Here is a 25,469-nt window from a genome sequence, read left to right as displayed (position 1 = left end):
GCAGGATGGCAGCTTTGGTGCTGCAGCAGGCATCTGCTGCCCCGGCCCTGCCTCTCTATTAGCTTCATCTTTCATAGCAAAATGGGCATTTTAAGGGAGTAATCAAACCTTCAGATTGTTGGGATGAGGAGCTATTTCTTAGGATAAGATTTCTGTTTTCCCTGCAAATGGGGAGAAATCGTATCTGCCTTAAAGCAAGTCACCCCAGCTTTCTCTGCCTGCTCTGCTTCACAGCTCCTGGAGGCTGTGTGCAGAGGGAATGGTGTCCTCCTTTAATTACTGGGGCTTTGTTTGCTTTTATCTAATTGGCACAATAAATATATATAAAGTAGGCATGAAATCTATCTGTCTGATTCAGCTTCTTGTGCTCGCACAGTTTTCCTCTAGGAAGCTGTCTCTGGTGTTACGAAATGATGGCTCTTCTGTTCCTTGCATGAACTTTGGGATGTGATTATAGGATGCATATCTGTCTCATAATTTGTGGGCAGCAACTGCAATGTAAGAGACTGCAAAGAGATCTGCTGAGGTGAATCCAAATGCAAAGTGGCTGTTTAAATACTGCTGAGTGCTAGGAGCACTTCTTCCCACACGTGGGGGTGCTGAGTGGCCTGGTCCTGTCCTGCAGACCTATTGCTTTTGGCAGAGATACACCTGAGTGCTGGTAGGGGCAGGGTGGTGAGATTCCGGATTTGTTTGATCACATTTGCTCAACTCTGCTGCGGCAGCTTATCAGCAAGAGCAAATATCCCCCATTACATCACCCACCTTTTTCAGCTGCGGCGTTGATAGTTATCAAATTAGAGCTTTTTATATTCGGGGTGAGAATATGCAAAAGCGAACCTAACAGCGTCAATAACGCAACAGTTGTCTTATCGCTGAGCTGGAGAGAGTAATAAAACATATATGGTCGATATTTTGGTCCTGAACTATTATCGAGATATTGACGCACCGCAGAAATAGGATATTGACTCTCTTTTGTCTGCTTTATTGGAGTGTTTGGCCAGAAACTTTGTGTGGTTTTTTTTTTTTTCCTACCGGATTCTGTGTGCTTGGGATGCATCCGCTGTCTAACCCTGACAGCTGATTGCCAATTTATTTCAGGTCAGAGAATGTGCAGGTTGCTGTAAGGTAGTTTGAAACAGCGTTTTTATTATCACGGCTCGCGTGTCGTTGGCCAGTTCCATTTGTTTCTCGCTGCTCGTGCCCTCCAGGCATGCAATATAATCTGCAACTGGTTGTTAGGACCAAATGGTCTGGTTTTTAGCTGGTTTGCTGCGGGCAAAGTCCTGTAGGAAGCCCAGCAGGGCATGTGTTCCCACTTTGCATGAGTTGGTCTAATGATATTTTCCCCCATTAACGTTTGGAAGAAAGATCTAATCTGTGGGGGCTGGGGGGAGCAAGTCTGTCTGAGGGCTGTCAGCTGGGAGATAACAGCTAATGGTAACGGGCTGCCAGCTGACATCACAGATATGCCTGGAATGCTCAGTCAAACATGAGGGGGAAAAAAGTACAGTTTGGGTGCCACGAGGGTTCTGAACAGACTTCTTCCTTTAACAGGTCTCCGTGTAAGTGGGCTCCATGGAGCACAGATAAGAGATACAGAGAGAAGTATGTGCGAGCAATCTTCAATGCTTTTTGCCTAGACTAAATCTCCGAATCTGCTCAGCCTTTATGTTTGTCTGTGGTACATACGGAGCACTTGACATGTCTTTTCTCCCCTTGCAGTCCCACCTCTCCCCCTTTCTCTTTTTTCACGTTGGGTTTAAATTGGGAAGGAGGGAGGTGAGTTGTGGGGATTTGGATTTGGGCAGGCAGGATTTTCTCCCATGACTCTCAGCATGGGGAGACGCAGATCAATTCCCTATCCTGTGTTCAGCTGGACACTGGGTTATGGTGTGTGCTGATCAAGAAATCCCCTCCTGTTTTGTACCCCATAATGCATTCATTTCAGCTGCTGAACCTAAATTACTGTTTTGCTTTTCTTTCTTTTTTGATGAAATGGTAAGAACTCTTTTTCTATAGGGATGAAGTTAGTTTATCCGTGCTAATGCTTTGATTTTTTTCTTCTCCTTTTTTCTCTCTCTGCCACAGTAGGTAACCAGTTAGGGGCCCTGGTACATCAAAGGTAAGCAGTGGGTTATGTTTTATTATTTATTGATCAATTCTAATTGTTTATTGATCCACCATCTGTAGTAGTGTTAGGAAGTCAGAGGTTGGGAATGTGGAGAAATTGTCAGCTTGGGTTTTCTGCAGGCTAAGGCTTCTGCTAACCCTTTAAAAGCTATTTGTTGTTGTTAGGAGAAAAGAAGAGTTGAAGTAAAACTTGGATTTGATTCCTGTAGCTCTGCAGGACCAAGCAGAATAAATTATCTCCTTTTCCTTCTCCTGCCCAGTGGGAAGGAAAGGGATGGGGGGGAAAAAAAAAAAAGGCAAACTGGCACTTTGACAGAGTTTGAAAATGTTAAACAAGCAGGTGGGTTTTTATTTATGTGTACACATGTATATTTTTTTTTCCTGGGTTTGTTAATGTAAGGTGACCTGGGATGATTCCTTTGATTGTCAAAGATGTTTTGAGGAGACCAAAGCAAATGAAAGTTGTTGCAGAGCATCTCTTAGCATCAAATACAGGAGTGGATTTCTCAGTAGGGCTGCATGCAATTCGTGGGCAGCGTTGTCTGCTCTGCTGCTGTCTGCCACCTCTGTTCTACCAGCAGTGATGGTTGTGCAGGGAATTACACACTGCTTTTGAGACTGCTGTACAAACTGTGTGAAATGCATATGGCAGCATACAGGGTTTGCAAGTTCTGTATTTGTTGTTGTTTTATATGAAATAGAAACGGCAAACAAAAGTCCCACAAGGAATTTCTTCTGTGCTTCACTGTAGTCAGGTCTTAGGAAATTGCTTTGGGTGCTCATGTGTTGAGGCACAGATGTGCTGAAAAAGTCCAAAGAGCAACAGATAGGGGAAATCTTGAGATGGTAAAGATGATCAGAGACAGCTGTTGTAAATTCCGAGGAAAAGAACCGTAAGTACAGGCAGGCAAGAAAGTAAATTTGAGTATCAGAAGGAGCATTCCAACCAGCATTGGCATTGGTTAGTGTCTCCTGGCAAGAGCGTATCAGAAAGCAGCAGGCAGAGGCTACGGCTTCGAAGCTGTCAGTCTAAACATTGAAGGAACTTTGCTGCTTTTCTCTTAAATCTGTCTGGAGCACGAATGACAAAAAGGTTCTTCCATTGAGGATAACAGTAGAGTAGAAATATATCCAGTGCAGGAGAAATGAGGTGTGTTGTCTCTGCAGCCAGGGCACGGAGCAGGGCCTAAAGGTCTCTTCCAAAACAGTTTTAATTGTGATGTAGTATTTACTTCTCTGTGTGCATTAGCCTTATGCTGTGCCTTGTTTCCACAGCACAACATCTTCTGTCATCTTCTGAGTTGTTTGTTGTAATGACCATTCGATATTTTTTTTTTTTTTTTCTTCCTTTCCTTTCAGGGCTGTAATAACAGAAGATTTTAAAGTGCCTGATAAAATGGTTGGATTCAGTAAGTACCTTGCATGCTTTTGGTATGGTTCTTCTGTGCAAGAATGCTGCATGTTCTGCTGGGATAAGACATGCTCACAAGTTTTTGTGCTTTCTAGCCTTGGGTGAGTCTTGTCTGATGCTTTGTGGGGACCACATCATCTGCATTTAAAATCCATGTGCAAATGGCATGGAAAAGCTTGGTGTCCCAGTAATGAGAACAAGTCTGCATGGTGCAGGCTACTGAGAACTGTAGTGCTTCTGTTCCTTAAATGCCAAATAACATGCTACATAAATATATCAAAAGCGAATTAATTTCCCCTTGTTGAATCACTTTCCTTTTGAGTATGCAGAAGTGTGGGAGGTGAGGGAGGAAAACAATATTTAAATGTTAAAACAAGACTCGACTCAAGGTGAGATAAGCAGAATTTTAAATTTTTCATACCTTTGCTGCAGGAGAACACAGCCAGTATGCGTTGCTCAGCTGAGGTTTTTTCCCTAGACTTGTGTTCTTGGTGCTGTTCTCTTCTAAGCTTTATTTTAATTCCTCCCTGCCTTTTGATGATCATTACTCTTTCTTTCAATGGCGCCCTCCTGCTGTTGTGACTGCAGAGATTGCATTTACTCTTCCACTGTTAGGTATCTGTGCATCTCTCCCAGTTTGGTATACAGAGAGTAAAAAAGAAATTAACAGCCCCAGTAATTACCCCTTAGGGCAGTAACTGTAACACTGGAATTCACGAGAAGGAAATCTGTCCTTCCACCAACCTTTTCTTATTTATCCATCCTGGCACCATATGTGTGGAGGAAGGGAAGTCAGAGGGGTTCTACAGCTGGATGAGATGGGACCCTGCATATTGGTGCATCAGCTGTGTATTCCATACAATCCTGGTTCAGCAGCAGCCAGGTGTGGGAGAGAGGGTCTGATTCATAAATCATAGAATGGCTTAGGCTTGGGTTGGAGGGGACCTCGAGGGCCACAGGCAGGGCCACCAACCTCCACGTTTAATACTAGACCAGGCTGCCCAGGGCCCCATCCAACCTGGCCTTGAACACCTCCAGGGAGAGCTGGGAGGTTCTTCTGCAGGAGCACCTTGTGCCAGGCATACCTGTCTGACTTGACAGTTCTGCTCTTCTAAAGGATAGGAGTGGTGATAGGCACACACTGTGTCTCCTCAGTGTGTCTGTTTGTGAAACAACTGTTTGCTGACCCTAAATGTTAAGAGAGATGGGTATTTGTTTTCCTTAAGGTTTGATTGAGCGTTTTGGTGTGTAGCAGTTCTGAGCAGACTGGATAAATAGCATGTCTTTTGAAACGAGGTAGTAAAACACGAATTTTAAAGAGAGAAAAGCAAAAGTCCTTAGCTTTTTTAGGTTCTCAAATAACTGGTTTATTTGTTTGGGCTGAAATACACCTAGATGATTCCCAGCAGTGCTCAGACTTGCACCTTCTATCTTACCTCCTTTCTTATCTCCATTCCAGTGCAAGACAAAGTGGTTGGGTTTTTTTGTTGGTTTCCTTTTTGATTGTTTTGTTTCGATTTGTTTTTTAAATGTAATCATACTGTGGATGCCTCTTCTACAATCCTGTAGTCAAACTGTACCTTTATAGAGAGCTGCAACGGAGTAGAAGGGTGGAAGTTGCTCTGCGGTTTTTTGGGATAAGCAGCTGATGCTTGTTGAACTCATTTCAGTAATCGGCAGGGGAGGTGAGCAGATCTCACGGATTCAGATCGAGTCTGGCTGCAAAATTCAAATTGCTCCAGGTAAGAGCCTCGTTTGTGGTGGGTGAGCAGGTTTTAGTGCTGGAGAATGCCGTGTCCGTTGAATCAGGTGCCTTGGTCATCATTTGTGAGTGGTGGCAATGCATTATATAGTAGGCTGACGTGTTGGGAGGGCTGTTGTAGGACTGGGCTCCCTGAGAAAACAGGTTTGTCGGGTGGTTTAGGGAATTGAATAGTTAAGGAACTGTCTTTAACCAGCAGATGGGTACAGTGCAAATGGATGATCCACGCTGTTAAAGCAGAAATCGCTTCTGCTTAGTCTTCTCCTGGCAGTGCCATTTAGCTCAGCTCCTGCAATTTATCTCTGATCTGCTCCAGCTCCTGGCAGAAAACATTTCAGGAGGGTGGCAGCACTTCTTCATACAATTTGCCTTGCATTGAAAAAAAATGGGACTGTGCCGTTTGCTCTGCTAGTGCTGCAGCCTGTTTGCTTTGGGGAAGGCTGTACTACAAGTGCTGTGCAGGATACTGTTGATGAATGTAATCTAGGTTTTAAGCTTGCCTTTAATTGGTGGGGAAGGCTTTAAAATAATACAGATATCCAGCAAATCATTTTAAAATATATTGACCCTGGATGTCTCCTGCTCTGTGTGCAGAGGGGAACGTTTTCATTAGTACTCGATACTCACTGAAACTGCTGCCATTTCTTAGTTCTGAGTATTAATGTAGGACATTATTTTTTTTTAGCTTCTAGCCTGTGTGAGGAGTCAGCACTTTTCTGCCTGCCTGACTACTGAGGGCAGTTCAGGTGCTAAGTGTTGGGAAGCATCTGATCTCTGTTGTCTTTCCTTTGCAGACAGTGGTGGGATGCCTGAGAGGCCCTGTGTGCTCACCGGGACGCCAGAGAGCATTGAGTGAGTTCTGATTTTATTCTTCTCCTTTCTCCTTTTCTCTTTTCCCTAATGCTGTGCTCTGTCAGTGGTGCTACTTGGTTAGCCACACCAGCAAATGTTGGCCTAGAGAAACTTGAGGGTCCTGGAACACAGAGCCTCTTGGTCTGATGCTTTGAACTGTGCACCTCAAAGGCTTTTTTCCAGTTTCAGTTTGAACCCTCTGCAGAATTGTCCATGAAATTCCCCTCCGCAGGGCAAGGTTGCTCCTAGGGCACCTAGAATGCAGTTTTTGAGCTGCAGCTTTGCAGAATATTTAGCTAAGCTGTTGAAGGGCACTTCTCTTCTCCCCTTCGCTTCCCTCCTATTGAGCTGACATCCTTGCAGCTGAAGAAGGTCTGCATGGGGCCTCCAAAGCCTGTTGGTGCCACTCCAGAGATACCTGGAGGTGTTGGTGTTGCTGCAGAGCAGCACAAGGCCCATGGGTGTGCTTGCCTCTGCACTGCTGCCAACAAGAAGCAAAGGACTGAACCAGAAATTCTTGAATTCTGATCCCTGCATGGTACAGACACATGGCTAGCCAGCAGGGGTTTCTACTCTTTAGGCCTATAGAAACTTTAGGGACAGTGTTTCCTCCCTCCCCCTTCCCAGGAGCTGAGTTTGAGACTCTCACAAACCAGTTGAGGACCTTCTGCTGGAACTGGATCCAGGATCCTCAGGCTTACAGGAACACACTTAACATATGGAGCTGCTCTTTCTCTCCCCAGCCTTTGGGTAGGTGGGTTTTTTAAAATCCATCTGGAAATCTTTGAGTTGCATTTGATAGTGAAAATACATGGGCGCAAAGATGTCTCTCTAAAGAGAAGACAACCATCATCCTTCCATTCCTAAGAGATCTAAGGGTACTTAAATCTTTGTACTCTACCATAATGATGCAAGTGGTGAGCCAGAATAAATACAGTTGGTAAGCTCACATTACAGGACAGGTGATGTATTCTTGCTGATACTGAAGTGCTTTTTCTCCCTTTGCTAAAAGATATTTCAGAACAATAGCAAAATATTAAAACAAAACTGGGATGCCCAATAAAATGCAGTTGGCGCTGATTGGGGGAGAGGTACAGTGAAGACCTCATTATTCAGAAACATGCAGTTAAATGTCTTTAAATCAAAATAAAATAACAGGAAAGGTGAGAATATGCAATTTTTGGAGCAGAGCAATGTGTTAAGGATGTGGAACTAAGTGAAATTTTGTTTGCTTCTGTGCTGAAATTGTTGTCGAGTTAGCTTTGAACTATTTTTTCAGGTTACTCATAGGAAAAATTATCTGAAGTGAGACAACACTTCAAAAACAGCAGATATTTAGATTGGTTTTGTGTGAGGGGTATTTCCTTTAGTTTTATCTGGAGGCAAACTAATAGAGCTAATTTCCCAGTGACCTCTTCTCATCCGATATGCGTGGTGTATTGAATGTTGTAATCTCTGTTGTCACACTTTATGCAGAATATCAAGACAAATGAACAAAACTTTCCGAATCTCTCAGTATTTGAATCAGGCTTCCAGAAATTCCACCTTTTGCCTTGTTTTGTGAGAAAGTTGAGAGAGGGCAGCACTCTGATCTTTGTGCAGGCTCAGATCACCATCCCTTGAGCTGTCTTGAGTGAATGCCTGCTTGCAACGGATGGTTTCATGCCATTTCTTCAAGTTTTTAGAGAGAAGACCATCCATGTGCGGTGCCTGAGTATGAAGTGGGGAAGACTCTGCTTTAGACTGAGCAGGGAGCTGGTGGCTTTCTTCTACCTATTTGAGAAGTGTTGTTGGAAAAGGGAAGGAAAGGGATGTGTTGATAACAGCAGTCCTTGTGATGAAGGGAAGATGTATCAGCTACTTCTGATATGCTAAAAAGAGAAGATATCTTTGCTTTTTGTGTCTGTCTCTTTTCATGAGTAGAAGAACCCAGTCTTCCACTGGTTGCTGCTATGGTGTCCTTGCCTCGCTTCCTGTGTAGCTTTAGCACCTGCTGCTTGGGGCAGAGGCTGTATTAGAGCAGTGTTGTGGTGCTGCTGGTGAGGGTGGGCAGAGAAGAGCAAGGCATTGTCTGTGAGGGATCGGAGCGGTTCACCAATGTGCTGTGTTGTTATTGAAGCACCATCTGTTTTGTCTTGATCAAGAAGGAGAACAGAGCTTGAGGGTGTTTTGTTTTTGCCAAATATTACATATACATGGGGGAAATAAGTTTAGAGAAGTTCAGGGTGTAGAGCATCTTCATTCAAATTGTGCACCCCACATGTAACAGCTCCTTAACTTCCAAAGATGTTGGAGCATGCTGCTGCTCTTCCTTTTCTCTTCCCCTTACGAAAAATCAAGCTGCTTATAAGTAATCATGACAGGGGAAATTGGATACCGCCCTCTCCCCCAAAAATAAAGTTGTGCTAACTGGTTTCCTTCATCTTTTCACTTCTCTCCCCGATTGCTTCACATTCCAATGGTTCCAAGTCTCTTGGTCACACGGAACAATGTTGTCTAATGGTTGTTTCCCTCGATTCTTTTCCAAGACAAGCAAAACGGCTACTGGGGCAGATTGTAGATCGCTGTCGGAACGGACCTGGTTTTCACAACGATGTTGATGGCAACAGTACGATTCAGGAGATTTTGATCCCGGCATCCAAAGTGGGTCTAGTCATCGGCAAAGGAGGTGAAACAATAAAACAGTTGCAGGTGCGCAAGATGCATTTACTTTAGGGCTCTCTTCCCTACTGCAGCTTCTCTAGATCAACAAGAGCGTGCTGAAATGGAGAGCCTATAAATGCTCTAACCTTCTACAGCAGGGACTACTCTTCTGCCTTCGGAAAGCTGGACCCAACCTTGTGTTGCAGAAAAAAACCGGTTTAGCCCCAGCTACACATGCAGTGGAATTTCCACAGAACTGTGGGGGAAAAACCTCGTGCTTTAGATAACATTTGGTGCGTGCTGTTCAGGATGGGACCCCTTAGACAAGAAAAGTCTATCTCTAGTCTGCTGCTGCAATAGTTTTTAATGCCAGCCATGCTGTTGTAGAGTGCTCTGCTTCTCCTTTGTTGTTGATCTGTGATAAAGCTGGCATTTGTCTTCCTTTTTTTCCTCATCCCACCCTTTCTAATTAAGTGTGTTGTTATGTATAAATCCATGTTCCTAGACATTCTTTATGCTGACATCCTGTACAAGTTTTTAAAGGATAGAGGTTTCCAGAAAGGAACCTAGGTCAAAAACGCAGGTTTTTTCGTTGCCCTCTGTCATCCAGTAGTTTTAAGGCTGGTCACGTAACTGCTATGTGTGGACAGCTACAGATTTTGGAAAGGGCTTGAGAAATCAGTTGCCAAGGTAGAGTTCTGTTTTTGCAAGAGATTCACCTGTTTGAGATCATCAGGAGTAGCACACTTCCTGGCAGTCCTTTACACTCTAGGACTGTTACTCAATTTGTGTTCTAAGTACTTGTGAAGAGCTACGGTAGTGTTCTGCCAAGCTGCTAACATGACCTACCTAATGTCTAGTAACCAAAAGTAGTCCCTTGTTTTAGAGACTCTGCTTAGCAAAGTGCTCTGTGCTTTTTCTTCAGGAGCGAACAGGTGTGAAAATGATAATGATCCAAGATGGTCCAATGCCTACTGGAGCAGATAAACCTCTCCGTATTACTGGAGATGCATTTAAAGTACAGGTATGTAATAAAAGTAAGCAGTTGCCCCAGAGTGTTGGAGGGAAGTTGAAATATATTTGTGGACATCTAATGGAGTCGAATCCCTTATAAATCCATCATAAATGCTATGTTCCCTGCTGGTTTTGTTCTGTGAAGTCAAAGTTTGATAGAACGAGTCAGAACAAAGACTAGCGAGTATTGGCCAGTGTACAGTATGACCTGGGGGCTCTCACTACATGTAGATATTAGACCTGGGTAGAAGAGCTACGCAGGAAGGTTTGGAGAAGGTAGAGTGGAAAAACTTTCCAGTCCTGAAGCACAAGTCACAGCTGCGTGTTATTTAAGCAGCTGGGTTCGCAGTGACCAAATAAGCAGAGGTTTGAGAAAGTTTTGTGGAAGGCTCAATATCTCAGACAGCCAACTGACGCAGGTAATTAAAAGTAGAAAAAAATAAAAGAGTAAAAACTACAACTCCTGAAACCAAGGGGTTTACTTAATGCTGATATGTCATCCTCCTTGTGTCAGGGTTCTGCAGATACAGTCGTGTTGTGGTTTCAAAGCAAAAACCCATGATCCTGCAGAGCTTGGAAGATTGCAGCATGATAGGAGCTCTTGATTTAAAGTTTAGGTGTGGCACGTTCCACTTCCCAGCAAGTGCCTTTCATACCTTGCTGGATACTTAAATCTGGCTTAGCAGTCCTGTCTCTAATAAAAGTAGTTCTGTTTCATTGGATCTTCCTAATCATAAACTGCTGTAACAATTGATGCTGGTCAGGTATGTTTGGAGAGAATTTTTCAAGCCACTTATTAGTTAAATCTAAAGCCCAGTTGTATTAATTTCCACAGTTCTTATACTTATTGCAAAGGTATAAACATGTAGAAAGTTTAATGAGATTCTTGCTGCTTTTAACCAAGTCATACTGTGAGTGCTGAGGCTTTCCAGATGGTTCCTTCTGCCTTGCAACATTTGCTGTTGTCGCATCTTCTGTGCCATAAATCATGGCAAGCAATTGTGAAGGCTTCATAAACTGGAAGATCTTTGAGGCATTTAAAGTTCAGCACACTTAGAATGCACTGTAGAAACTCATTGAGTCCTTGGTTTTGGTGGGAATCTCTGCATGCTGCAAAGTGCAGAGTTCTTAACTATCTCACATCGCTAGGCAATACCTCCATTGCCCTTATTTCTGTCTTAGCATCTCTGAAGTATCTTGAGTTGTCCATTTCTGTAATAAATGCTCCGGGGACATGGGAAATACATAAGAATAGGAAAGGAGGCAGATTTGCCAGCGTCCCTCAAACTTTCAAATCGAACCCAAGCATCTGAACCTTGACAGAAACAGTGGTACAGGCTTTGACAGGCAGTCTTTTTTTTTTTTTTAATGGTGGCTTACTGCTGGCTTATTTCCAAGGTATGGTTTTACTAGCTGAGCATACATGCAAGTTTGTGAAAGGCCTGGAGAGCTGCAAGTAGATAGGAAGAACACGCATTTGTTTCACACAAAAAAAAAAGCCTTGCTGGATTGCTGCAGACTTGAGTGTAACTTTGAGTGTCAGTAAGCTGGCTGCTGCTCTCCTGCCTTCTTGTACGTGCTCTCTGCCTCTTAGCAGACATGCTGACTACTGTGCTGCCGGAGCATCTGCTGTACTGCTGGTTTCAGCTCTGTCCAGTAGGAGAGGATCTTCCTTCAATTAAATAAAAAAAAAATAAAGTGGGGACAAAGTGATTGTTTTAAAAGCAAAAGCTCTCTTTTGAAAGACTGAGGTACACAATTGCACAAAGAAACTGCAGCCTCGTGCACCTGGCAGACTCTGACATCTTCCACATCTGATGAAAGCAGATCTCCTCTGACAGTGGTCAATTAGCCACTATCGAGGCCCTAACGCCGAGATGGCAAGCAGGATATTTTAAGCTAACTGTAACTTCTTTCCCCATGTAGCAAGCAAGGGAAATGGTACTGGAGATCATCCGAGAGAAAGATCAGGCAGACTTCCGAGGCGTACGCAATGATTTCAGTTCTAGAATGGGAGGAGGCAGCATAGAGGTATGTTTTCTTCACAAGTACTCTGCTAACCTCCCTGTGGGACGGGCAGTGGGTGGAAGTCCTCAAGTTTCATGTGTAACCTGTGAGCTTTTTTTTAAATGCATTGTTTTCTGTTGCCAGAAAAGTGAGTCTGGCTGCGAAGGGGAGTTCTCATGGACTCCCAGATGGCACTTTTCTAACTGTCGTTTGAAGTTGCATTCTTGTAGCTCAGAGTTCATTTAGTGGGGAAGGAATTTGTGGCCACATGTTTGTTTTTCTTACAGAATATCTTTGTGTAGCCTGGAGCTGCTTAACATGGCCCATCTCCTTGTTAAATCAGAGTAACTCAGTCTAGTTCTGAGCTTTCATACTGCTTTGCCTTTCCCATCAGGTCTCTGTGCCCAGGTTTGCTGTTGGAATTGTAATAGGAAGAAATGGAGAAATGATCAAAAAGATTCAGAATGATGCTGGAGTTAGGATTCAATTTAAACCAGGTTTGTGTGAGGATGGAGAGCCATTGCTTTCTGACCACAGTTTGGGATCGCTGCAGTGATTCTGCTCTGAGGTTACAGCAGCTAGGCTTTCCTCACTTAAAGGTGCATTGTCTCTTTCTGTAAGCTGTTTAATGACATACTTGTTCCTCGTGCACTTTCTGTTGTTCAGAAAGTAAGATTATATACGTCTTACTTACAAACGTTAGATGTCACAGCAATAATGTCTTGAATGGTAACTGTATGGGCAAACAAAATAACACTTCTGTTTCCTGTTAAGGAGTTCTCCTTCAGGGCATGAAAGCCTTTGGAGATCAGGAGTTGATTAATTCTAAGTAACTTTCTCTGGGTCCTTGGCTGTCTGATTACCTATCAAAGCTGCCTTTGTCCTCTTAAAATTATATCAATCTCTCTCATGACTTTTTGACATTTGAAAGTGTTGTCTTTTGAATGCTGTCCCCTCTGCAATGAGATTTTGTCTCCTTTCAGTATGTGGAAGTGTGGCTGAAGGTGGAGGGGAGAGAGAGTTTGGGCTAGATGTGTTATATATGAAAGTGCTGCTGGCAGTGGTGGTGCTGGAAGGAAGCTTTTGTTGGTGGGTGGATATTTTCTTCTTTTAATTTAGTCTTTGTCACTTCTCTTCACAGATGATGGGATTAGTCCTGAAAGAGTCGCACAGGTCATGGGGCTTCCCGATAGGTGTCAACATGCAGCACACATCATCAGTGAGCTTATTCTAACAGCACAGGTGGGTTCTGGAAGCTCCTGGGAGGAAAGTGCTTATAGGAGAATGTCTGTGCATGCAGCTGTGTGGATGAAGAACGTCAGTGTTCAGTTTTTCTTCTTGTAGGCCAAGGAGAGAGCTGCTGGGTTTGATTTTTTTGTTTTTTAAAATGTGACCAGGGCTGATTGAGCTATGGGAGGGTATCCTGTTCTGAGGCAGTATCAATAGGCTTTGTTGTAGTTCTATGTTGAGCTGTTTTTCAAAGCTACTTGAAAATGGTGACCTAATGGACCGTAGTCCAGCATTACAGAGAGACAGAGGCTGGAGGCTCTGCTCAGAAGGACTGGGCACTCTGGGCAGCAGAGCGTTCTCAGTGCTCACAGCACCTCCTTTGCCACCTCTCCAGTCTCTGGTCCTCAAGTCTGGTGGCTGTGGGAGGCAGCGGAAGGTGAAAAACTTTCACGTATGCAGTTACTGTTTTCTTGGACACAAACATACGGCATTGTCCTGGAGCAAGAAGAGTGGAGATGAGCGAGGCAGTAGGGCAAGCTCATGTGGAGAAGGTTGCATATTCCCTTTTTATTAGGAGGTAAATAGATTGTGTCTAATTATCAGGTTTGGAACGGTCTAATTTCTCAATTAAGGTTCAATCTTGTTTTCTCTTTTTGCCTTGAGATTTGGTTTGAATACTTGTGTAAGATTTTTGAGATCTGTCCTGGTAGCCTTTGGCTGCTATGGCCTTTACTTCAGGAGAAGTTAGCTATCTGAACTCGGTATGTCCTTTAAGTGTCTTTGAACTGAAAAGCTTCCTTTGGAATTTCTGGAAATTGTGCCTTTCAGCTGAGTAGTTCCAGAAGTTCTTTAAAGAATGACACTGGAAAGAGTTTGGATGCTAACTTGTGCATATGTTGGTGCCAAGATCTATTATTGGTTGTTCTAAGCAAACCTCCCATCGCTAAATAAAAGCAGCTGATGCTTGTTTATAGGCTTATTTCAGCAGATACAAAGGCACGCATTTTAAAAAAGAGTTTTATCTTCCTGAGTCAGGAAGGCAGCCGTAGCCCACGTCCCTGGCATTGCTTTAAATTGCTCCTAAGTCCTGAATGTGAAAGTCCAAGAATATCTTAATTCAGTGCCATTGATTACAATGCAGTTTAACTTCCTTTATTTTGTTTCTAATGTGTATTGAGGCAAGCAAAACAAAAAGCAAAAAACCAACAAACCACTGACAGAAATTCTTTGCCTTCCAAGGAACGAGATGGCTTTGGAAGCTTGGCTGTAGCCCGAGGAAGAGGTCGTGGCCGTGGGGACTGGAGTGTTGGAACCCCTGGGGGCATGCAGGAAATCACCTACACGGTGCCAGCTGACAAGTGTGGCCTCGTTATAGGCAAAGGTAGGTCTGCTGACACTCAATACTCAAGCTTCCAATTTTTCAGTCTGCCTGGCAGTTTTTTATGAGTGCAGTTATTTAGTGACCAGTGAGTGCAGTGCAGGAGTAAGCTGGAAGCTCTCTTTGTTGTTTACCTTGTGGTGTTCTCAATCATCATTGTACTCTCCAGGCCCTTGTGAGGAATATGTGAGGAAGGCTCTTCATGCAGAGCTGACAGGCAAGCCTGTTAGGACAAGCAGCTGGCTGAGAAAAGGAGTTTCATTTGCAGATCCTTTTTTAAAGAACTCATTTAAAAGGCAGTTTGTCAGGGACAAGCAGGACAGTCATTTTGGCATGCTGCATTTCTGTGGGTGCAATGTAGTAAAATGAAAGATATGAGTGTGATAATGACTGTAGCTGCTTCCAGCCATGAACCTGAGTTGTGTGATGAGTAAAGCAAAGGAGCAGGTTTGTCTGTATTGCAGCTGATGTGTGGGACTGGTGCAGAGCAGCCTGGTGCCCTGCCTGATCTGTACCTCTTCTTGCTCAGAGGAGTGTATGTTGCTTCCTAAGCCATTGAATTGCTCCATGCAAAGCACACAGGCGAGGCACCTGGCCTTTCTCCGAGGAACCTGCGTGCTGCCAAGTCACTCATAAAACCAGAGCATCTGCAGCACTTGTTGTAGAGCATCAGGTAATGCCAGTAAGGAAATTAGAGCCAGGAATAGCTCTGTTGCTCTGAATTCTTACAGTGCTTTTGATTTAAGACACTGACATATCAACGGAATTGTATTTAATTTTTTGTCTGCTTATTTCAGGAAGAATGACATATGCCTAAACCAGCATTTAAGTAGTCACAGTTGGCTTTTAGTGTCAGCAGAGGTGAGACGCACAGAATAGGAGCAGATTAGCTGCCACGGTAAAGGAGGCAAAGGCATGAGGGCACTGTGCCATGTTTCAGTGGCACTTAGTTCCCTTCCATCCTGATGGGCAGGAGTGAGCTTGCCATGAAACGTGTCGTGGCCTTTTCCCTTGCCACACAGCCCTGCTGCACCTCGCTTGTTTCCCCTCTGGCCCCTGTGGCCCCTGAATGCTCTATAATTGGGTGACTGGGGCACAGGTATGCAACTCAGGCATGTCAGGTGTGTTTCAGATGTTTTTCTTTGCTGTAAACCTGTTTACAAGCCAGAAAACTTTTTCACTGTGACTCTTCCCCGTTATGCAGATATTGCAGAGTGATTGCACTTTATCTCAGTAATAGTCCAGCTGGGTAAAGATCAAGCAAAGCAAATTTTAAGCCCACGAGTGAGAGCTATATATATGGAAAAATCAAATTATAATGAAACTTTATTGCTGTATCCATTAGTCATCCTTAATAAAGGAACAGAAAAGGTCACTTGTTGTTCAGCAGTGCACTGAAGTGGAGCATTTGTGACTACAGAGAGCATGTGCTGAAAAGATAAATGCAGGTAGTGGAGTTAGATGTCCTAGCATTCAAGTGCAAGGCCCGGCACGGGCTCGCTGTGAGGGTGAAGGGTGGCTTTTTACCTTTGTTTCCACAACAGCTAAACAAGGATTCTTGCCCAGCCAGATCAGAAGCTTTCTGGAGTGACTAATTACTAGTTGTATGGTGATTTGAATGCTTGTAGCTTTGCAGTCGGTGCTCTTACAGTGCCTGTGCTCTTAAATACTGTTGCAGCATTCATTTTTTTGTCAAGTGAGTGATGGCTGTAGCATTGCCTTTTGGGGTCTGGGTTTGGATGGATGCACTGCAGTCTCTGTTTGCTGAAGCAAGAGATTGTCTGATTCTTCTTGTTTCTTCTGCTGCTGCCTGTGGGGCATTATAAGGCAGAGGGGATGTTAATTTGGGGGTTTAAACAGTCACCAATAGCAACATCTTTACTCAGCCCTGTTTTAGTTTCTGGGCAGTTTCTGGCTGGTAGTGTTTGTGTGTGTTTTTGCTGTGGTACAGAGCTTGGCTGTTAGCTCTCTGTACAGTCCAGCCAGGTTCTGTGGGCACACACAGCACCTGAGCAGTGGTTATTTATTTACCTTGGGCCCCTGGATGCAGGATATCAGATGTGGCCAGGTAACTGCTGCTGTGCTTCCAGCTTCGTGTCAGCACTCCAGAAGCAGGGAGAAGAGGGATGGGGAGGTTTGCCATAGCTTGGTCCGAACAGCGTGTGGGCTCCTTTCCCATGAGGATTGCTTCTTTGCTTTGGAGTTTGAGTCTTTATGAGCTGATAAGAAGTTCCTGGCTCCCTGGAAATCCTGTACGTAGCTTTTTCCTCTAGAGGGTGGGTAGGTGCAGCTTTTCTTCTGTGAAAGACTCGAGGAAGGGTGGAGACAAGCACCATACACATGTCAAGTGCTTTCTCTGCTTGGTGGTGCATGGAAACAAACCGCAGCCTCTCTGGGCCCCCGCTGGATTTCCATGATAAATACAGCAATATTGACAGATAACGTGGCTGGCCTGGCTCTTGTCAGCTCTGCCTTTTAGCAGGTTTGATTAATTGCTTTACAATTTCACGTCCAGCTGGGGGGCCACTCTTGGATCACTTCTGCCCCCCATCAGGTAGAAGAATGGAGCAGGGCTGTGAATGTGGCTGCAGACAGCCACCATGTGCCGAGCGGCCGCTGCTTTATGGGGGCAGATGAGCTCCTTCCAGCCCTTGCAGCATCATCTTGGCTGTGTCACTTTGCACGCTGTGCTGGAAACTGGGGGAGTTTGGGATGGGAGGGGGCAGCTGGGCATGTAGCAGAACGGAGGGTGAGGAGAAAAAGGGCACCGAAGCGCACACGGGAGGTGGGAGCTTGCAGTCTGCCACCAAACCTGGAGAGCAAACCTGCAGGATCCTTCCTACGGCCCAGGAGGGAGCTGATGAAACGGCCCCAGCAGCAACCAGCTTGGTGGTGACTGCTGAGCAGAGAGAAAACTCGACATCTACGTTCTCCTGTTCTCCTCGCTTCCAGGCTGATGAGGATGCTTCGGATTTCAGTTCACTTTTGAAAGAGGAAACATAGTGGTAGTGTGCTGTGTGAGCTGTGCCCCACTGTCCTGAGTTAGAAAGCTGTCCCACTCCTTTGTGATCTCAAGTGTTTGGGTGCCATTTTCCTGTCTTTTTATTAAGAAGATGAAGTAATCGCTGGCTCACATTCTGCCTTCATGTATAAAAACAAGGGCACGAGGGCTCGGTGTGAATCTGCATCTGACAAAAGCATAAAATACAGCGTTGGGGATTTGAGGCTCGATTTTGTGGCTTTCCCATTCTTGTCTGAAAGCGAGTGGCTTTGCTTTGGCTACACAGTACAATCCCTGTTGTCTGCTCAGGGATGTGACATGACTACCTTTTGTTAAATGCATCTTCTAAAATTCATTTAGAAAGAGTTAATTGCCCTTTGGCAACTTTTCCTCCTCCCTTCCCCAGAAAGGCTTTAAAATGTTAAAAAGGTCACGAGTCCATTACAATGAAACGAACAAGTGTCTGCAACATCCACAGTTTGTTTTTGAAGTTGTGCTGGATGTATAGAGATGGAAATGTGAGCAAAATTGAGGAGATTTTTAGAGACTCCTTTTAATTAAAAGCGAACAAAAAGCTCTGGTTACTTTACTTCGCTTTCCTTCCTGCTTACTGCCTGTACTTCAGGCTGGCAGTTTTGGTTTGTGATTTGAAAATTGCAAAGCCCTTTCCTTCCCGTTACCCTTTAATTTCTCCAGTTGAGTGGAGCTGGTCTGTAAGTTGTGTCAGCTTCCAAAAGAAGAATCGAACCATTGTAGTGTTGGCTGAAGCTTTTGTTAAGCAAATTTCATTAAGAGACTGGGAGCTAGCAGGTCTTCAGGAAATCAGCTCTGTGTTGGCTGAGGCTGCCCCGTGCTGCTCGAGGCAGTGCTCTGCTGTATCTAAATGGCTGTGTGCCATAAACGTCGTTATGCTTTTATGGAAAAAGATGCTGAATATCCTGCCTTGATTTTCTTCTCTTCAGGTGGTGAGAACATCAAGAGCATAAATCAGCAGTCAGGAGCTCACGTGGAGCTCCAGAGAAACCCACCTCCAAACACAGACCCTGGTGTGCGAATATTCACAATCAGAGGAGTTCCCCAGCAAATTGAACTCGCTAGGCATCTCATAGATGAGAAAGTTGGTGTAAGTCCCATCTCTGTTGGTTTTGATCTGTCTCTTTCAGAAGTGTTTTCACCCATAGGTGCGTGTAGGCCTGGACTTATGGGGTGGAAGTGGAACACTGTGTACTCTTAACACTATTTAACTTCAAAACCATTTGCCTGTTAGCAGCCATCTTGAGCTTTGGCCCTTGAGCATCCATTGGACTAATTTTTGCTGTGGTCCCGGGAGGATCTGACTGCTGACATAATCAAGTGTAGTATGCAACTGTGCTAAGGCTGAGGAGGCTGCCAAGTGGGGTTTTGAAAGGAAGACTACAGTGTTACTGTGTGAAAATGACATAATCTTGGCGTCATAATCCTAAAAGTAACACTGAGCTCCTTGCTCCAGCAAATCCAGGGTGATGTTTATCTTCTGCTTAATGCAGTGCTGGGGTATTGAAGCTTAATAATGTCAGGCCAGAACACTACTGAAGGGAGAAACTTGGGCAAAAGGAAGTAAGGAAAATACTGAACTGGGGAATAGCAGAACTGAAAAGCAACCTTTGTGTTGAATTACCTGAGAGAAGAGGGCTTGGTACCAGCCTCAGGTTCCAAGCTATTCAGAGGAAAACTTCCAGCTGTGCTGGAGTCCTGTTAGCCCCTTTGTGGCTGGCCAGGGTTGCTTTTGAAGCTGAGCTCCTGAAGGGTGCTGACAGTCCTGGGAACTTGGTCCTTGGAAGATCAGTCGTTTCAGGAGCTGGGGCTTAATGGAACATAGCCCAGGCTGTCTTCTCTCTGCTAACTATCTCCTCCCTCTGTGTAGAGCTGACATTAAATATCTCTGGATTCCATGGCAGGGTACCAGCATGGGTGGACCTGGAGGATTTGGTCAGAGCCCGTTCAACCAAGCACCCACCACACCTCATCAAAAGTAAGCTTCTGCATCTTGTCACAGATGGGTTCTGGGGAGTGGCTGGGAGCTGTAAAAGTCTTGAGAGAGGTATGGAGGGCCTTGGGGGGGGGGGGTGTGCAAGTGCAGCCTTTTAAAGAGAGAGCTGAAAACTTTAAGATTGACTGCAGGAGGGATTTCAGCTATGGAATTGCAAACAAGGTAGGTTCTGTCTCCAATGCAGTGAGTGTGGAAAGAAGCTGGAGCCTCACTTGCTGTTCAGTACCATGTGTCCTTGACTTCACAAACAGACAATTTCCATGCAGTTAGCAGCTGCAGCTACACGTTTCCTTCTGTTCCATGTTCCTGTTTGCTCAGCAGTTGCTGACTAGAAGTAATAATTTTGTTTCTAGGGCTGACTTCATGCATATCTCCTCTGAAGTATTTTATTGTCTACTTCAGCATGCCTTTTTATCCTCTGCAGTGGTCCTCAGGCGTTCATGGCGCAGGGTTGGGGCAGTACCTACCAGACGTGGCAGCAGCCTGGACAGCAAGTCCCAAGTAAGTGGTTAGGGCCTGGGTTTGAGAAGGGCTGGTGTTCCCTTTGCCACCAGACACAGATTGAGCCATAAGACCACTTGTGTGCGGTGGTGTTGGAATGAGCCCAAGTCCACCAAAACCAGTAATGCTTTTAGTGTACTTACCTGCTTGTTTCTGCTTCCTTTGTGGAGAAACCTACTTTGTAACATTTCTGCCTTAAGCTTTCTCTTGTGAGGACTCTCCAGGCAAGCGCTCACTGTCCCCACTTCTCCCTGACAGGCACACAGTGTCTGGTGGTGAGCCCTCCCATCTCTCTGCTTTTTAATTCATCAGTCCTTGATTATTTTTTTATTTCTTTTTTGGTACACATTCTTGATGAGCTCCTTTCTAATTCCCATACTGACAGAAAGGCTGGGAAATAGATGCAGGAAGTGGAGAAGAAAAGCGTGGCTCCTATCGTGCTTCATTCACACTGGCTGTAGTGGTGTCCTCTTATTTCCTTCTGGGACCTGATAACTGCTCGGCTTCTGCAGCACTAAAAGCATGGAGTGTGACCAGCCAGATATTAGCATTAAGATACAAGTGACAGTGCACAAACATCTGCAGTAGTGAGTTCAGAAGCTGAACCCAGATCACTTCTGCTCCTGGTCTTAGTCCTTTGGCCACTGACACAGTGAATCAAACTGGCTGTTGTTCTGCAGGGATCCAAGTGTCCACTTCCTCACAAAACTGTTCAAAATTCATCAGGTTGGAATGAGGTTTCAGAATAACTGACGTAGTGCTGTAGTGATGATGTCTGTCACTAATGTCATTTTCCTGTCTTCAGCAGTCTGATGCTTTGAGCAGATTCCTAGGCGACTTGTTAATCTCAAAGCTCATGTGATGCACTGAGATGCCTTTCAGTGCTCTGACTGGTTCAGCAATGAAGTAGGTACTTAAGTTCAGTTTAAACTCCCTCTCTTTGAGGCGTCTGAGATGGAAGAATAATTGCTGTAACAATGCCAGCAACTGCATTTATGATTCCCTGTGACACAGCTGACATCTAATGTAAATGAATTTGTGCATATCTGAGATCTGGAAATCCTCAGCACTGTGTTCTTGACATCATGCGAAACCCTGCATGGCACTGGGGGCTTTGCGTTAAACTTTGAGGCAGTGTCTTTAGGAGAGGGCTTCTACTCCTCAGGAATTGCAGTTTAAAAATCAGTGCTCCTCTGTAGAGCTCTGGAGACAGGCAGAAAATCAGCAGCAGTTGTGCCTTCAGGATAGGTGGGCTTGGAAAGAATTCTTGTTTCCACCAGAGTGGTGTAGTATGGTGCTGAGAAGGAGAGTTTTCCCACCAGCCTGTTAAAGAGTACAAATCACTGCTCACGTCCTTCCTTGTGCTCTCCCAAGAGCACTGAGCCTTCCTGAGAGGCAGAGCAGGAAGAAATGCAGCAGGGAAAGCTCTACAAAAAAACCTTAACTTCCAGCTTCACATAAAGCCTTGGAATAAATGCTTATGAAACCTGCTTTTCTAATTGCCTTCAGAGATGCCTTTAGAAACTCACCTTGCGAATTTATCTTCTTCCTTGCCTCCCTCAGGTGTCCTGCCCTCCCCATCAGACACTGGGAGAAATGATCTCTCATTTTATAACATCTGTGAGCTGTGTCTTGGGCTCACAGCCCTTGGCCTTGGAGCTTAGTGGTGTCAGAAGCCCAGACCCCTTGAGTTCCCCACTACCAGCACTGTGGCTTGTCCCACTGGCAGCTGCTCTGCAGTGCATTTGTGAGATTGTTGGTGGCTCCCAGAAGCCATGAAGCATCCAGCCCTGCAGTGGTCATTTCCCTGTGTGGGGTTAGTGCCATCAGATGTGTTCTGGGGACAAATATTCAGTTTCTGCTGTTGAATGTGATGGAAAACATCAGCTCACTAGTTTCATGTTTACTTAGGGTCCTCCATGCTCCTGTTGGTAGGCAGGCACACTGAAGGCAGTCTTTGTAAGAAGAGAGGACAGACGAGAGAACGCAGTGCTTTAAGCACACACCACTGCTTGCTTTTCTGCTGATCACAATGGTACTCAGTCAGGCCAGGTGGAATTCACCAAGGTATGGGAGGATTATTATAAGAAACTAAGTAAATACCTGTTTTTACACTGAGTTTCAATTGGAGAACAGGCTGGTGAGGGGGCCCTGCCCCGTGGCTCTGCTTTCCCCAGCAGAGCCGTCCCTTGACTCCCAGAGTGCCCTCCTTGTGGGAGGAGGGGCAGCCCCCACCCCTACACATGTATTCAGATTTTAATTACTTCCCCCATCTTAAATTAACTGGCCAGAGAAACATTTTGCCGTGAAATGCATTTAGCTGCGTGTCCTTTCAGCCCGCTGCCGACTGTAATTCTCCGAGAAGAAAAGGCATTGAAGGAGGTCCTTTGTTGGCATTAGCAGGTGGACAGTTGAGGCAGCCTTGACCTCTGCCAGAAAAGGTCCTGACTTGTAGCGTTGGTCAAGTCTTTTAACCTGCTTTTATGCCCCTGGACAGGACGCTGCTGCCCTGTTCCCTCCACCCACTTCACACTCGCAGTGCATTACGTTCCTCCTCTCCCCCCCACTTCAGAGCCCTCTGAGATGAAGCCGAGGGGCTTGGATGGGCTGTGAGAGCTCCTGTGTGTGTGTGTGTGTGTGTGTGTGCTGTCCTTGCCTGCTGTGCATGCAGCAGTTTGTGCTTTCACTGTGCCTGCCTTCTTCTGCAGTTTTTTTTCTGATAGCTGTATTTTCTGTTCAGGGTTGGTTGGTTGGTTTGCTGCACGTCTGGCTGAGGGCTCTTTGCTCTGACTGCGGCCTCTGCAGCCAGCATGTTGGACTCTCCCCCTCAACAACACTTAGACACACTGGCTTCACCACATCTTAGTGTTGTTTGAAGGAGGGAGGTTAGTGCTGGGTGCAGGCAGGCTTTGGCTCTGTGGGCTGTCCGTATGGCTCTTAGTGCAGTGCAGGAGCCCAGAGCCAGCTGTGCCTGCTCAGAAGGCTTCACAGGTGCTGCTGCACGGGGTGGTGTCGGGACCGGTGGCTTGCTGAGTGCTGACCACGTTGTACAGGTGGGCATTGCCACCACGACTCCTTGGGATGTGTCCTGCTGCAAGAGCAGGGGGTGCAGATGCAGGTGACTGCAGATGTGGTTGTATCCATGGCACCTCTGTGTGGAGGTTGAGGGGATAGGGCTCTGCTGTCAGGGTTTGAAGCCCAGGTCCCTGCAGTCAGTGTGAGCAGCTTTGGGTGGCTGATGTGCAGAGCTAGCAGCTCCCAAACAGCGTGCTTGGCCTCGAGCAAGTCCTGATGGAGGGGAGGGATGGAGTTTGGCTTCGTGCCCCTCAGCAGCACTCAGGTGAGACAGAATCAGGAACTTGAGTCTTTCCCCAAACTGAGAATGCCCAATGCAGTAGAAACGTGGAAGCTGAAGCATGGAATCCAGACAACTGAGGTAGAGCCAGGGCCTGTCTAGTGGAGAGGTAGATGTCACTAGCTGGAAACTGTCACCTGTTCCATATTGACATGCCCCTTATTGTCATCTTTGCACAGGCCAACAGAGCCAGCAGCAGAACAGCCATCCCGATTACAGCAAAGCATGGGAGGAATATTACAAAAAACAGAGTGAGTGAAACAGGGTTGTTGGAGATAAGGAAACTCTTGTTACAGAGTTCACGCTAATCCGATGACTTGCGTCTCCATCCCCTGCCATCATTAGCTTCCAGTCCTCTGCAATTCCCTCTGGTCCCTGCAGCTGGTGATGGTGCATGGTAGTTCTTCCACTGGAAGCTGTCGTGGTGCCTGCTGCTGGGCCTCAGGAGGGCTGTTCCTGCTGAGCTTCAGTGCACAGCAGAGCCCGTGTCCGTGCTGGGGAAGCATTGCACACACCGAGAATCGATGCTGACAAAACAAAACCCAGAAAATTGAAGCTGGGTTGTCAAAAAGGTAGGAATGCTCTGCACACAGGTGTGTGGACAGTCGTGGCCCTGCCTTCCTCCGCTCCGTTAAGAGGCGTGCGGTGCCAGCTTCTGGATTTGCATTTGGCAGCCTGGGTTTCGTCTTACCCAGCTGCTCATCCCTCCCTTTCCCTTTCTCTTTCCTCCAGGTCATGCTGCCAGCGCTGCTTCTCAGGCAAGCTCCCAGCCAGACTACACGATGGCCTGGGCAGAGTATTACAGACAGCAGGCCGCCTACTATGGGCAGACACTAGGGCAGGCGCAGGCCCACAGCCAGGTGTGTATTCGCCCTCTGCTGTTACCCTGGGTGTGGGGAGAGCCTTGGAGTGGTGCAGTGAAGCACAGAGGTGTTTTGTGGCTGGAGAAGTCGAGTCGCTCAGTGCTACCATTGCGCTATCTCAGCATCAGACTGGCTTCCCTGTGCAGGGTGGATTTGTGGGGGGGACTGGGAGGCTGTGGGTTTATTTCCCCTAAGGGCTTTTTGCTCCCAATCCCCAAGCCGTTCTGTGGCTGTCGGTGGGATTTCAGCACAGTGAACGACAGCTTGAGGCCGGCAGGACGGAGCAGCGCTGTCCTGGTGGGCAGTTTGCCTTTTCTCTGGCAAGCTTGGTGCTTGGGTCTGGGCACGGCTGGGGAGCACCTGCCTGATGGAGGGGGGAGCAGAACCTCGCCTTGGTGGCACTGCAGCAGGGAGAGCCACAGGCTGGGTGCTGGGGGTGGCTGGCAGAGGGGTGCTGGGTGCCATGCTGACGTCCCGTGTCCCTGTGCCCACAGGAGCAGTAGAACAACGCCCTCACGGCCATCGTCGCTACTTGGTTTCTCCCTCGGAATCATTGTGGAAGAAAACCTTTTTGTAACAGAGGTTTCTAGATTTGCAACGTTTTGATGAAGACTTTTCTGTTTGTTTGTGAAACACTAGCTGTAGGATAATCCGTACTGAACTTTTCTAAGAATCAGGAGCAATTAGTAACATACTAAACTTACGGACATGCTGGTAATTTTGTTTCTAAATTTGTACAAAACAGCAAAAAAACAACAAAAAAAAACAACAACCATAAACACACACAAAACCCTCCGGGATCCCCTTTGGACGGAGCCGGGGGAGCTGCAGCTCCAGCAGCGCACATTGGAGCTGTGACATTTCAACGCGTGCGGCCGCTGTTCTCCAGCTGGGGTTGGTTGGGTGGTTTATTTTTTTTCTTTCTTTCTTTCTTTTTTTTCTTCCCCCCCTTTCCTCCCCTCCATTTCTCCTCTCCTTTTCATTTTGGAACCTTTTCTGTCGCAGCAGAAAGAGTGGCTTGGAAGTCTTAGGCGATGTGTAACGAATCCGAATTGAAAACAAAAAAAAAGAGGAAAAAGGAAGAAAAAAAAAAAAAAAAAAAAAAAAAAAAAGGATTTTAAACAGTATTTAAATATTCTTAAATATGTAAATTCATTAAATGTTTTACTTCTCGTTTTCTTGCATCTTTTGATTTTTATTGCATTATTGTTTTTTTGTAAGGAAGAGCAGTGCTGTGTGCTGTAATGACGGGGTGAGTTCTGCGCTGTGCCCTCGGCTCCCTGCTGGGCT

General features: G+C 45.8%; 1 protein-coding gene across 6 annotated transcripts in view; it reads left to right on the top strand.

Annotated features, from left to right (window-relative positions):
• Positions 1-24,897, top strand: part of FUBP3 (far upstream element binding protein 3) — a 34,711-nt gene extending 9,814 nt beyond the window's left edge. The window contains exons 3-19 of one of the 6 annotated variants that reach the window (XM_042878828.1): positions 1,558-1,608; positions 2,095-2,125; positions 3,493-3,542; positions 5,215-5,286; positions 6,101-6,158; positions 8,687-8,849; positions 9,727-9,825; positions 11,742-11,846; positions 12,217-12,319; positions 12,964-13,064; positions 14,292-14,433; positions 18,394-18,554; positions 19,369-19,442; positions 19,885-19,961; positions 23,496-23,567; positions 24,049-24,176; positions 24,674-24,897. In XM_042878828.1, the coding sequence (XP_042734762.1) occupies positions 1,558-1,608; positions 2,095-2,125; positions 3,493-3,542; positions 5,215-5,286; positions 6,101-6,158; positions 8,687-8,849; positions 9,727-9,825; positions 11,742-11,846; positions 12,217-12,319; positions 12,964-13,064; positions 14,292-14,433; positions 18,394-18,554; positions 19,369-19,442; positions 19,885-19,961; positions 23,496-23,567; positions 24,049-24,176; positions 24,674-24,682 (1,496 nt within the window). In that variant the 3' untranslated portion in view covers positions 24,683-24,897. The other 5 variants (XM_042878827.1, XM_042878830.1, XM_042878829.1 and 2 more) reach the window with 5 other exon arrangements.
• The last annotated feature ends 572 nt before the right edge of the window (positions 24,898-25,469 follow it).

Source organism: Lagopus leucura, unplaced genomic scaffold (assembly GCF_019238085.1).
Source record: "Lagopus leucura isolate 7727_CA_CO unplaced genomic scaffold, USGS_WTPT01 Super-Scaffold_100022, whole genome shotgun sequence".
NCBI classification, from domain to species: domain Eukaryota; kingdom Metazoa; phylum Chordata; class Aves; order Galliformes; family Phasianidae; genus Lagopus; species Lagopus leucura.
Note: the sequence above shows the minus strand (reverse complement) of the source record. Positions and strands in the feature narration are given on the sequence as shown.